The sequence below is a fragment of the Gigantopelta aegis genome, chromosome 14, assembly GCF_016097555.1.
Source record: "Gigantopelta aegis isolate Gae_Host chromosome 14, Gae_host_genome, whole genome shotgun sequence".
NCBI classification, from domain to species: Eukaryota; Metazoa; Mollusca; class Gastropoda; order Neomphalida; family Peltospiridae; genus Gigantopelta; species Gigantopelta aegis.
The window spans coordinates 17,019,491-17,032,578 of record NC_054712.1 but is presented as its reverse complement, the minus strand read 5'-3'; the positions used below and the strand labels follow the sequence as shown (position 1 = coordinate 17,032,578).

The following is a 13,088-nucleotide window of genomic DNA, read 5'->3' as shown; positions in this document are numbered from 1 at the left end:
ACGATTAAACTTACATATTAAATATATTTTCTTGTTTAGAATATCAGTGTCTGTATATTCAAGGTGTTTCTGGTCGTCTTAATATTTGTAATATTTTAGGAAATAAAATGAAATTTAACCTAGTACAAATATTAGAACGATCAGAAACACGTTTAATATATAGCCACTAATATTTTGTGCAGAAAAATATATTTGATGTGCAATTACAATCCTTATACAGTCTCTGTTAGTCGATAACATCTTAAAAATTGCAGCAAACTCAGGAATGTTCCTTTAAGAAAACAGCCAACATTATAAAACTAAACTCGGTATATATACTATAGAGAATCAGAGCCGGTTTAAGGATACGCAGGGCCTGTAGCACAAATAACAGCGGCGTTACAGGGTGTATACTACCAAATCAAATCCCATAGACGACAATAGTAACATATATGGCTAAAACTCCTACCTGCAACGTATCAACCGACATAAACGCCACGGATATAAATACTACCACCCTCACACTTAAAGTGAATCAGAAAAAATTTGGGGTCAAGCTGCTCGTTTCTGAGATAACGGGTAGCGTCTATGACTACCCTAGTTCCGCACAAAATTCGAGTACTTTTTTTTACAGGTACCCCATACATGTTTCAAGCACAAGGCTACTTGACACATTGGTACTAGATGAAATAAAATTGCATATTTTTTTTAACCAGATGAAAATATTATTTTTTACAACCAACACACTCACATTTATAACCAATCACAGGACTTGTGGTGTTCACTTCTCTATCAAAAAGTTGGGTGCACCTCGAACTTTGACCCAGCCGGAAGTTATTTGGTTTAGTACTACCTATAGGGCCCCCTGCCAGGATATATAGTTTGCAACCCCCTCGGGGAGAGGGGGAAAATGACTTGGGGAAAATAAATGTACCCATCACCGCGGGTCCTATGAAGCGCGAGGCCCGAAGCACGTGCTACATGTGCTGCTAGGATAAATCGGCTCTGTCTAAGAGAATATAACAGTACTAACGTTGTAGTTCTAGTTTCACGATACATTTATCATTTTCTTTCAGCTGTGGTATACCAAATATGCATTCAAAATCGCTACAAGTTGAACAAAAAATACCGGAAGTTGATACAACAGGCTTCAACGACACCGGAAGCAACGCCCGACAAGGGACTTCTGGGGCAAACAAAGGTGTGTTCGGCTTTTATACATGCATTCAATCAGTCATATGTTGATAGCAGGATATGACTTTTTGGTAAGGATAATCATGTTAGGTGTCATTTGCCTCCTTGAGTTATTACCCTTTCCAGTCAATGCTCCGCGACTGGTAAATCGAAGTCTGTAAAAGATTTGCTCTGATTTGCGTTTCGTTTCTTGTTCAGTATTGTTTTTCTATCAACTCCAATAACAACCAAGATGTCATGTGATTATAGCCATTTTCATTGCTATCTTTTTTATACGGTGTCCATTTTTCAAGAATTTAGGTATTTATTGTGCGATTCGTGTCTGTCTCCCACTCGTCACCATCAAACATTACTGTGTTGATTCTGAATCTTGACACTAAACATCTGCAAAACACACAACTCACTTTGATTCAACTCATTTTGATTCCTAGGACGAGCCAAATCATACTTATTGTTTTGTTTTCTACTTCAAACCGTCAGTCAATTGCAGGACAACCTTCCTTACCAATGTGAGGGGCTACCAAATTGCCTATAAAAGAGTACCGATATATTCAGTGGTCTTGACAACCAAAATGTGAATCCACGAATTGCTTTTCGCTCCTCTTTGTGATTTGCTAAACGCATCGAGTGTAATTGTGATTGGTTATCTAAAGCTGTCAATCAAACAGCACGAATATAACACGTTGTCATGACTGCCCAAAATTGGCTTCGAAAATGGCTATCATTTATGTTTATGGTTTGCTAAACTTTTCAAGGACAAGTTGGATGACAACGGTGGTTACGTTTGATTGGTCATTTACGAACCAATGGCGATCACGCTACTTTGATATCTAAATGTTCATGATTTAAAAAAAAAAAATTAAATGTGTATTTATAATTTTTCGAATACGTTTTCTGTTTGATAGTAATGAAAATATGAATTGACGCTGTTATTCGGATTCAGGCATTTTCGTTTAATTCGGAGGGAAATCAGCCTGCCCGTACGCCCGTATGTATACATGTACATATACGCATGTACCAGCCCTTTAACGCGAATGAAATTATTAAATAAACATTTGTATTGAATATTTACTTATTTCGTTGTTATTCGACAAAGTAAATGGTGCGTCAAAAATAAACAACATTTAGAAATAATCAGCGATCAAAACTTACTAACATTATATAGCACTAACAAAACGTATACTGGCCTTTGATTAATTGCGTGTGATAAAGGTTTGACTTGCAGACTATTTAAAGAGAACTTAGTGTTTGAAATATATCTCAATATATTTGATAAAACTATGTGTCCTACATTTCTTAGATTTCGTATAGCTAAACACTGTTTACCTATCGAAACAGGAAGATGAATCAATAACAGAAAAACCGGCGCTCGGTTGCGTCGTGGTTAGGCCATCGGTCTACAGGCTGGTAGGTACTGGGTTTGGATCCCAGTCGAGGCATGGGATTTTTAATCCAGATACCGACTCCAAACCCTGAGCGAGTGCTCCGCAAGGCTCAGTGGGTAGGTGTAAACCACTTGCACCGACCAGTGATCCATAACTGGTTCAACAAAGGCCATGGTTTGTGCTATCCTGCCTGTGGGAAGCGCAAATAAAAGATCCCTTGCTGCTAATCGGAAAGAGTAGCCCATGTAGTGGCGACAGCGGGTTTCCTCTCAAAATCTGTGTGGTCCTTAATCATATGTCTGACGCCATATAACCGTAAATAAAATGTATTGAGTGCGTCGTTAAATAAAACATTTCTTTCTTTTTTTCAATAACAGAAAATGTATCTATTGTACTACAGTAACTGATGATGTTGGTGATGAATTTCACTACTTATTTATATGTACAAAATTTACAGAAGATATATGTAAATATATTCATAAATATTATATTACAAGACCAAATGTAAACACATTTAAGCAGCTTTTTAACTGCAAGAATATAGGCACCCTTAGAAACTTGTGTAGATTTATAACTATTATCAACAAACATTTTTATTCTCCTAAGACTTCCATTATTTACATAGAGAATACTACATAAGTGGCCGTTAGACACCACAGTTTTACCTCACAATGAGTTGTTCTAAAATGTATCTAACGAACGAAAACGAGTTTGATATGTTTTTAAACAACGGGTTGTGAGATAAATGGTAGCTAACGAACACGAATGTATTATTCTATTTCTTACATATCATCAAAAAACCAGGTTTTAAGCATATTTTAACATCTTTATCAACTAAAAGTTATTTACAGCCGTTGTACATGTAACTGACTTACGCGTCACAGACACATGATTGCCAGGAAACTGTACGTCACAGTTTCTTATTGGAGCAGCCAGTTGTATGTTTTGAAATTGTTAACACACGTACGTGTGTAAACAACTATGTGTTATAAAAAAAATAACGCATGGTGTTCTCACCAACGGGTGTGTAAGAAAGTTTATTACATATATATGTATGTGTGTGCGTGTGTGCGTGGCACAGTTGCTTATTGGACGTATGGCATTTTTCATCACCTAGTAGCAGCCAGTCGTATGCTTTGAAATTGTTAACACAAGTACGTGTGTAAACAACTATGTGTTATAAAAAACAACGCATGGTGTTCTCACCAACGGGTGTGTAAGAAAGTGTATTACATATATATGTATGTGTGTGTGTGTGCGCGTGTGCGTGCGTGCGCGTGAGTGAATGAGTGAGTGAATGAATGAGTTAGTGAGTGAGTGAGTCGGTGTTTTTGTGTAAGTAAAACATGAGAGAAATTCAGGATGTGACGAGGTGCCCCCAAAAACCCAAGTAAAAAAATACCAAATATATTTCTTATTAGTGAGAAAAAAACATGTTTTATATAGGGCGGCTGGCTGTTTTGTTAAGAAGATTGCTTATAGTTAACACCTTAGTGAAGCCTACTTTGGAATACTGTAGGTGTTATTTTTAACGTAGAAAAGTCCGGCAATAGTCTCTGTTATGCATGTTGCTGTTATATTTGATATTTGTTGTAGCTGGCCGCGGAAGCGGAAAACGCCGACAATGCCGCCGAACAAAAGAGACAGCTTGGAAAACGAGTCCGCTATGGAGAAATAGTGCAGGTAAGAAACACAAACATACTTAGTAACCAAAACATTTTTATTCTATATTTAGCAAATTACATTATTATCCATATGGTTCAACATAACCGAGTTAATAATAATCATACGAAACACACGTGTAATAACAAGTGTCATGACGTAATATTGGGAGCGACATCATAACATGACGTTGCTTCTCCAGTCCTAGCGCAGTGTGTGCATTTGAAATATGACGTCATTTCGTCGTCTCCTAGTTGTGGCTAAAACATTTTGAGTTGGGTCTTGTTATTCATAAAGAAAACAATAACAATAATATGGATAATAAAACTCGTGTCAGGATTCATGTATTACCCTCGCTCTCGCTCGGTTAATACCAAAATCCTGACACTCGTTTCGTAAAATCAGTACGACACACAAGCTCGTATAATAATCTCTATGTACTAAAGACGTCTTTATCGGTAATATGACGTCATCACGATTAGCACAAATCAGTTTCACGTCACACATTTTATCTAAATCTTATGAAAACGTTACGCTCAGGTATAAAGGTCTTGCTGGCTTGTAAACAAATGACTCATTGACAACAACACATTATTACCTAGAAACCTTGCAAATTTGCATGTACTTTTAAATGTGTACACCATTATTAACCGGGTTACTACACTAAAATATCACATGGGTTTATGACATGGATATCATGGATAAATTATTATATATTATAGGATAAATAGAATTCGCTACTCGTATTTTTAATATGTAAAATATCAACCTCGTACTAGTTAATCGTTATTTGTCTCTGTAGAGCCTCGACAAATACCGATTAACATAGACTCGGTTGATATTTTCCATATTGAAAAAAAACACTCGTGACAAATCCCTGATTTATTAAAGACTAAACGATTCCAGGTGTGTGGTGCACTACGACAATTCTGCCAGTAAATATAAGATCTGTAACTGTTGGCCTTAGACCACAGACAATAATTAGGGGCGGGACCTATTCCAGTGGTAATGCCCTAGCTTGATGCGCTGTCAGTCTAGGATCGATCCCCATCAGGTTATTTCTCGTTCCAGCCAGTGCACCACGACTGGCATATCAAAGGCCGTGGTATGTGCTATCCTGTCTGTGGGATGATACATATAAAAAAATTACTCATGGAAAAATGTACGGGTTTCCTCTCTAAGACTATGTCAAAATTACCAATTATTGGCATATGATTAATAAATCAATGTGCTCGTTAAACAAAACAAACTTTAAACCTCAATTAATTACGCTACATATTTTTATATAGCGTTAGTGGCTTTAACGCTTAATATCAGTAGAAACGTGGATTTTGTATGCATTTTTGTCTGCCTTGAGGCAACATTATCCTGAAAAGGACTACTCCTATTTTCCAACCTTTTCTTCCACCAGTTTAAACAAATACGTCCACTAAACATGTTGGTTGTTGTACACGTTTTCCCTTTTAGCAAATACAGTGAAAAATAACAATTTTATTCAGTTATAAAATAACATCAGTTATAAGAAAGCCATAATATAACGCATCAAAACGTAACATACATGTAACGTAACAACGTGACGTGATGTAAACACAGCTAATTGTGTATTGAATACAGGTAGTACTAAACCAAATAACATCCGGTTTGGTCAAAGTTCGAGTTGCACTCAACTATTGATAGAGAAGTTAACGTCACAAGTCTTGTGATTGGTGATAAACGTGTGTTGGTTGTAAAAAAACCAAGGTTTATCTGGGCAAAACATGTAATGTATGCAATTTTATTTCATCTAGTACCACTGTGTCAAGTAGCCTTGTGCTTAAAACATGTCATGTATGGGGAACCTGAGCGGGACGCTACCCGTTATCTCTGAAATTAGCAGCTTGATCCCTATTTTTTTTCTGATTCACTTTAAGGGTGAAGGGTGGTAGCATTTATATCTGTGGTGTTTATGTCGATTGATACGCTGCAGGTAGGAGTTTTAGCCACATATATTACTATTGTCGTCTATGGGATTTGATTTCGTTGTATACATTCTATACAACTTGTTTATTTCAGCTGAAACATTACTTCACAAACAAGTACATCCACATGTGTACGTCCCAGACGAGTCAGCGAGACAAAAACAACATGATGGTAAGTGACACAACATACAGTCCGTATCCCCCCCCCCCCCCGCCTCCCTAGAAAAATGGAGGCTTTTTTAAAAATATATATATATTTTGATTTAACGTAAAACGAAAAGTAAAAGTATTTTGGAAATAAAAAAAAAGTACTATCTTTGTGTACAATTTAGAAAACAATTGGCTCAGAAATAAATAACTTGTAAATGCCACAGTATAAAAAAGCGTTCCCTGTGGGAAGGACTATAGAGCTCTTGAATATTCAAGGCAGTAGAGATTAAATACAGGGGCAGTGCTTTCGCAATGTTTATGGGGTTTTTTTTAATATTTATATATATATAATTTTTTTTTTTAGGGGGGGGGGTCATATTCCTATAGCATTTAGCAACCTCATTTTTTTAATTCCTGTAATATTTCGCACCGCCCTTTTGCAAATTCCTGTAACATTTCGTACCTTTATTTTCTCAGATTACTGTAATATTTCGTACATCCATGTTTCTCAGATTCCTCTATCCGCTCCTGTATCGAACGCGTTTATGCTGTACTCAATTTATGATATTCATTGAAAAGTATAGTAAAGTCTATTATTTTATTTTAATCTATCCGTCGCAGTTACACCTGTACACCTCTAAATTGACACTCCCCGCTAATTTGTAGCTCATCTTCAATTTAGCTGGGACTTAGACTGTTGATTTTAAAACTATTCAGCCAGGTTGAAACACCGTTTAAAATTCCTGACGAATTTGCACGCCTATCGTTCGTGCAAGGATTTCTAAAGTTTAGATGAGTTTCAAATTGACCGTTTAAAGGCTTCCGCAAACGTGTAACTGTGAAACTGAGTTACAAATTGGCTAAATAGTTTCACATTAGCGGTCCAAGTCCCAACTAAATTGAAACTGTCCATTAATATATTTTCTTCTAACGTTTTCGTTGGATTCAAGGTGTATATTAGCCATTCGGAGTTTTTATTCATATCCTGAAACGTTAGGGACATAATATTCTCGTTACAACAGATCTTGAAGGAATTTCTAGTTATATATAAACTACCCTCTTGACAGCGTTATCGATCTTCGAGAGTACAAAGTATCGTCAGACATGGAAGGGAATTACTAACATGGCATAATTTATAATCAATGGTGGGAAATGTTGCACAGAACAGAACACCTTTGTTGTGTTCGTCATCTTGTGATCTGTGAACCTCAAATATGTACCGCTTGCGAGAAGCCAAAATGCGTGCACAGCGCTATTAAAAGAAGTTTCGCGAATCAATCTGCGACTGATTGCAGGGATGGGTTTTTATGATTTTTTGGCTTTTTCCAAGAACCTTCCCTCGAAATATAATGACTTAATCCAATCAAAGCGTCTCTGCCTATGATTATAGTGCCACATTTTGTTGGTGTTGCTGAGGAATCAATTTATATTATATTTTGCCAATTTATGTCGAAACATAACTAACGATCGATGTGCCTAGTGTAATGACGCGTTGCAGTCTGGGATATATCAGATCTGAAGTAGTAACTGCACTGGGGACGTTATATTCTTGAGTGGTTTTTTGTTGTGTTTTTTTTTGTTTTTGTTTTTTAATCTTTTTTAAAATCTTCTCTTTTTTTTCGTCCTTTTTGCAAATCCAAACTTGACTTTCTGTAATATCAAAACACGCTCGGTTAATTTTAATTGAAAATGAACATTCTTGATGATTCTAAAACTAGATTAAGTCAAATTATTTCTTAAATTATTTGCTTAAATTAAATATTTTCCAAGGTTATTGAGCTTTCTCATATTTTCAGTACTTAAAAGTTGAATAAGTTTAAACACACTTGGGCCCTGTTTTACGAAGCAATCTTAGCGAATATACCGAAGTCTGATACTCTCTTGTTCAGACGGATCCGGCTTCTCTAGAACTGTATTTCAGACAGCATTACACCTTCAACGTCTAATGACTGTCAGTCTAGGAGTTTTATTGACAGGATGCAACCCAACCCCAACCTTTCCTACCAACCTTCTTTTCCCCAACCATTAAAGGGCATAAGGTTAAATAACTGTTTTGATTTAATTTAGATTGCCCAGCCTAAAAGCGCCAACATTTATAAATTTTCTAATATAAGTAGGTGGTGTTTTTATTTTATATATTTGGATTGCGCAAACAAATGATTAATTTCCCTTTGTTTTATTTTGGCCTTAAAAGTTCAAAATTGTCCGAGACAGACATGCTCGAAACTCTAGTGGTATAGGAGCATGTAAATAAATATTGGAATGAATGGGATGCAACCCATCTCGTCCCTACAAGCTGTGCACCCTAACGGCCTTAACGAGTCCACTCACGTGGACATATAGATCGGACTTTAAACTTTTAGATCTTATTTCAAAATTTTATGTCGAAATTACTTTATTTTCAAAAATAGTCCGATCCTCTCTTCTTTCTCGTCTTTATTTTTTGACTGTCCTAAAAATGCTCCAAATTATATCAATATTCGGCCGAGCAGTCAATTATTTTATTTTTGGGCATATTAATATTTTTTTTTTTTTTTTTAATATATTAACTTTTCACTAATTGCTATTTTCAAAATTCTGCCCATTTTCAACTCTAACCCCCACCCATACCTTCTGTCCCGGACACAGTCACTGGTGAAGTCAGAGATTGTGCCCGGGAGAGACGTGCTTGAACCGTAATTGGATATAGGCACGTTAAAGGGGCATTCCTGAGTTTGCTGCATTGTAAGATGTTTCCGACTAATAAAATATTTCTACGATTAAACTTACATATTAAATATATTTTCTTGTTTAGAATATCAGTGTCTATATATTCAATGTATTTCTGGTCGTTTTAATATTTGTAAGAAGGCCAAACTGGATTTTGTCTTCAAATAATTTCGTACGAACGAAAAAATAATATTAAAAAAAAAAAAAAAATATCAGAACGATTAGAAACACGTTTAATATACAGCCACTAATATTTTATGCAGAAATATATATTTGATATGTAATTACAATCGTTAAAACGTTTCTGTTAAAAAATGGCAGCAAACTCAGGAATGTCCCTTTAATATGTTATCCAATCCAATCCAATCCTAGGTCGTCTGCAGAACTTCATTCCAGCGAAAATGCTACATTACGAATTATATGTATAATCCAAATTTGCCAAACGACTGAATCCTAATGGGTGTTTATACACACGTACTCCTGTGCTAACGAAAGAACAATTCGACCCAAACGCTTTACCAGTATTATTCAGATATCATTTGTGTACATGCATTGAAAACAGCACTAACAGGAGCCATCATTACTCCAAACAATTCCTTTTGTGTACCTATGTGAATAAATCAGTGGTATGTAAAACAGACGGTTACCTGCTTTATGTTTATTTATGAACCAAACACCGAGACTGGAATGCACCGATTATATCATTGTTGTATTGGAATTGATATTAATATTAGGACTGTTTACTAATTACATTATGCATGTTTAACAGAATAAAGCAGAATGGAATCATTGCCGTTACGATACATTTTAGAAAAACCCCCGCAGTATGTGTAACGCTGGCTGTTACCTGGAATGTACCTAATAAGAGTACATGTATATTGTTAATTAATGAAAATTATAGTAGGTGACAAATAGGACAGAATGAATGAATGAATGAATGAATGAATGTTTAACGACACCCCAGCACGAAAAATACATCGGCTATTGGGTGTCAAACTATGGTAATGCAAATAAATAAAATAAATCAACATCAATATAAAAATTCAAGACTTAAACAAAAACAGTGTAAAGAACTGTGCAAAAACACAAATATGACAATTTTACGGATACTGAATTTTACTCAAAACTTCAATTTTGTGCTGTATTGGCCATTCTCAAAGAGAATGTTACACCCCTGCACCACGGTGAGGTTACAGCACACGCAGGGGAATAGGACAGAAATTGAATGACAAAATCCTATTCCGTGATCAAAATCGTATATCTTCACAAGGCAGAGTCGAAAGGATGTTTTAAGCAACATCGTGACTGCTTCCATGATCAACAACCCGGTGCTCGTCCTTAGGAGGACCGCCACTCCCTAGGTGATCCGTAACATAATGTTGCGTCCTTCCTGCATCGCCTGTAGGAGGAATGCCACTTCCTAAGTGATCCGTAACAGGATGTTGCGTTCTTCCTGCATCGTCTGTAGGAGGACCGCCATTCCCTAGGTGATCCGTAACAGGATGTTGCGTCCTTCCTGCACCGCCTGTAGGAGGACCGCCATTCCCTAAATAATCCGTAACAGGATGTTGCGTTCTTCCTGCGTCGCCTGTAGGAGGATCGCCATTCCCTAGGTGATCCGTAACAGGATGTTGCATTCTTCCTGCATCGCCTGTAGGAGGACTGCCACTCCTAGACTATCTTACAAAACCCAAAACTTGCACAAGATGGAGTTCAGTGGAATATATACAGCTGTGATGATATGTACTCATAAATTACTGTTAAAATACAGTGATGATATAGTGTTTGCGAAAGATGAGCATATCCTGCCCTACTGGTTGCACCCGTCATGATCACAACATGTAGCCATCAAGTCCATAGTTGCGATCGTTAGCAATGACCTTGGTTTTTCCACGCATCTCAGCCTGTCCTACACGACTGGTACACCAAATGTCGTACTACTGTCTTGCAATTTTGTTTTTAATGAAATTTAAAATAATAATTATCTTTTTTTACTATGCTACTTTTTGGATACAAGTAGCCTGTGTGCGGTAGCGGGTTTCCTCTCGTTGTCCCTGTCTACCGAATGTATGATAGACACCCAGCAGTCGTAGTTTAAAATATGCTGAGGCATTATTAGACATATATTCCTTTCCTTTCTAAATCAGTACAAATACAAAGCACGTTGGATATAGTCCTAACGAAATGCTCGCACGTCGATAAATAAGCAACTGGGTTTTTTAGAAATAGGACCCGATTAATAAAAATAACATATGCGATAAATGCATTTAATTAAAGCACCTATTTAATGATCGCGTAATGCTGGTATCCATTTAACATACAATGTTAAAATATTTCAACGCCTTCGAAGTACGTTTATATATTTCATTCTGAAAACCCCCACATTGTACGGACTAAGGTAGAATGTGTGTCAGTCGACAGTAATTGTTAAATATTTCGCTTTTTTAATGTCCTATTGAAAACACGTAACACCATGATGTATTTGTTTCAATGGGACTTTTCCAGATATGTTAACTGACCTTAGTCCTTTTAAAAGAAATGTCTATAAAAATTATCTTTATTTAATTATTAAATTAACATTTATTTAATAATACTGCTGCGCAAACATACCTGGAAAAGCGATCCTCATCCTCCCCCCAAAACAAACATAAAAACAAACGAATCGAACGCAAAGTTTAATTTTAATTTACACCCAGTGACAGAACATTGTGTCATTATTTTTTAGCTTTGAATTCAATCAGTTTTAGATATTTTATCTTTTTTATAGATACAATTGCATCAATGACATTTTTCTTTAAATTTCAAATTCGATCAGATGCACTGGCAATCATCAAACTTAAATTTCAAGAAGCGTCTTTCAGATCGTCCATCTAACTTCCTTTAGTTAAAGGGACATTCCTGAGTTTGTTGCAATTTTTAAGATGTTATCGACTAACAGAGACTTTTTAACGATTGTAATTACATATGAAATATATTTTTCTGCATAAAATGTTAGTGGCTGTATATTAAACGTGTTTCTGATCGTTCTAATATTTGTATTAGGATAAATTTCATTTTATTTCCTAAAATATAATGTTTTCGTACGTATGAAATTATTTGAAGACAAAAACAAGTTTGGGCTTCTAACAAATATTAAGACGACCAGAAACACATTGCATATACAGACACTAATATTCTAAACAAGAAAATATATTTAATATGTAAATTTAATCGTAGAAATATTAGTCGGAAACATCTTACAATGTAGCAAACTCAGGAATGTCCCTTTAACTAATATAGAGTGAAAATGCGACTTTATACAAAATATCACTTTTATGGTTGCCGTAGATCTATATATTGCATTGCTGTGTATATAATAAATATATAAATAAATATGCATACATACATACATACATACATACATACATACATACACACACACACACATACATACATACATGCATACATGCATACATACATGCACACATACATACATACATACATACATACATACATACATATATTTGCGGGCGAATCGGTGCCACAGGTTCGAGTCCCAGCAACGGCATGGGACAATTTGTGAGGCCAGAAAGGATTTAATTATACCCTGCGCCAGTGCGTTAATATCTATGTATGTAATAGTCAACCTCGACATACATACAATATATAGATATTCATACATCAATACATACTAGCCAGTGCCAGGTATGCCCACTGTTTCATGCACGTAAGCGTGATCGACCGCGTAGATTGTAGGCCCCATGCATATGGTTGAGTTAAAAGAGCTTCCCTTTTATGGAAGCTTCGATAGCTCAGAGCGTATCGTGGTTAGTCTTCCAATTTGCGGGCGAATCGTTGCCACAGGTCCGAGTCCCAGCAACGGCATGGGACAATTTTTGAGGCCAGAAAGGATTTAATTATCCCCTGCGCCAGTGCGTTAATATCTATGTACGTAATAGTTAACCTTGACATACATACAATATATAGATATTCAGACATCAATACATACATACAGTTTTTATTTAACAGATCATGTTACCACAGACGAATCATACTCTGGTATTTATGACTG

General features: G+C 36.0%; 1 protein-coding gene across 1 annotated transcript in view; it reads left to right on the top strand.

Annotated features, from left to right (window-relative positions):
* LOC121389107 (inositol 1,4,5-trisphosphate receptor type 1-like) overlaps positions 1 to 13,088 on the top strand; it is a 78,986-nt gene that overhangs the window by 39,962 nt on the left and 25,936 nt on the right. The window contains exons 4-6 of the mRNA XM_041520722.1: positions 1,056 to 1,180; positions 4,155 to 4,241; positions 6,273 to 6,350. Coding sequence (XP_041376656.1) covers positions 1,056 to 1,180; positions 4,155 to 4,241; positions 6,273 to 6,350 — 290 coding nt within the window. The remainder of the gene's footprint in view (positions 1 to 1,055; positions 1,181 to 4,154; positions 4,242 to 6,272; positions 6,351 to 13,088) is intronic.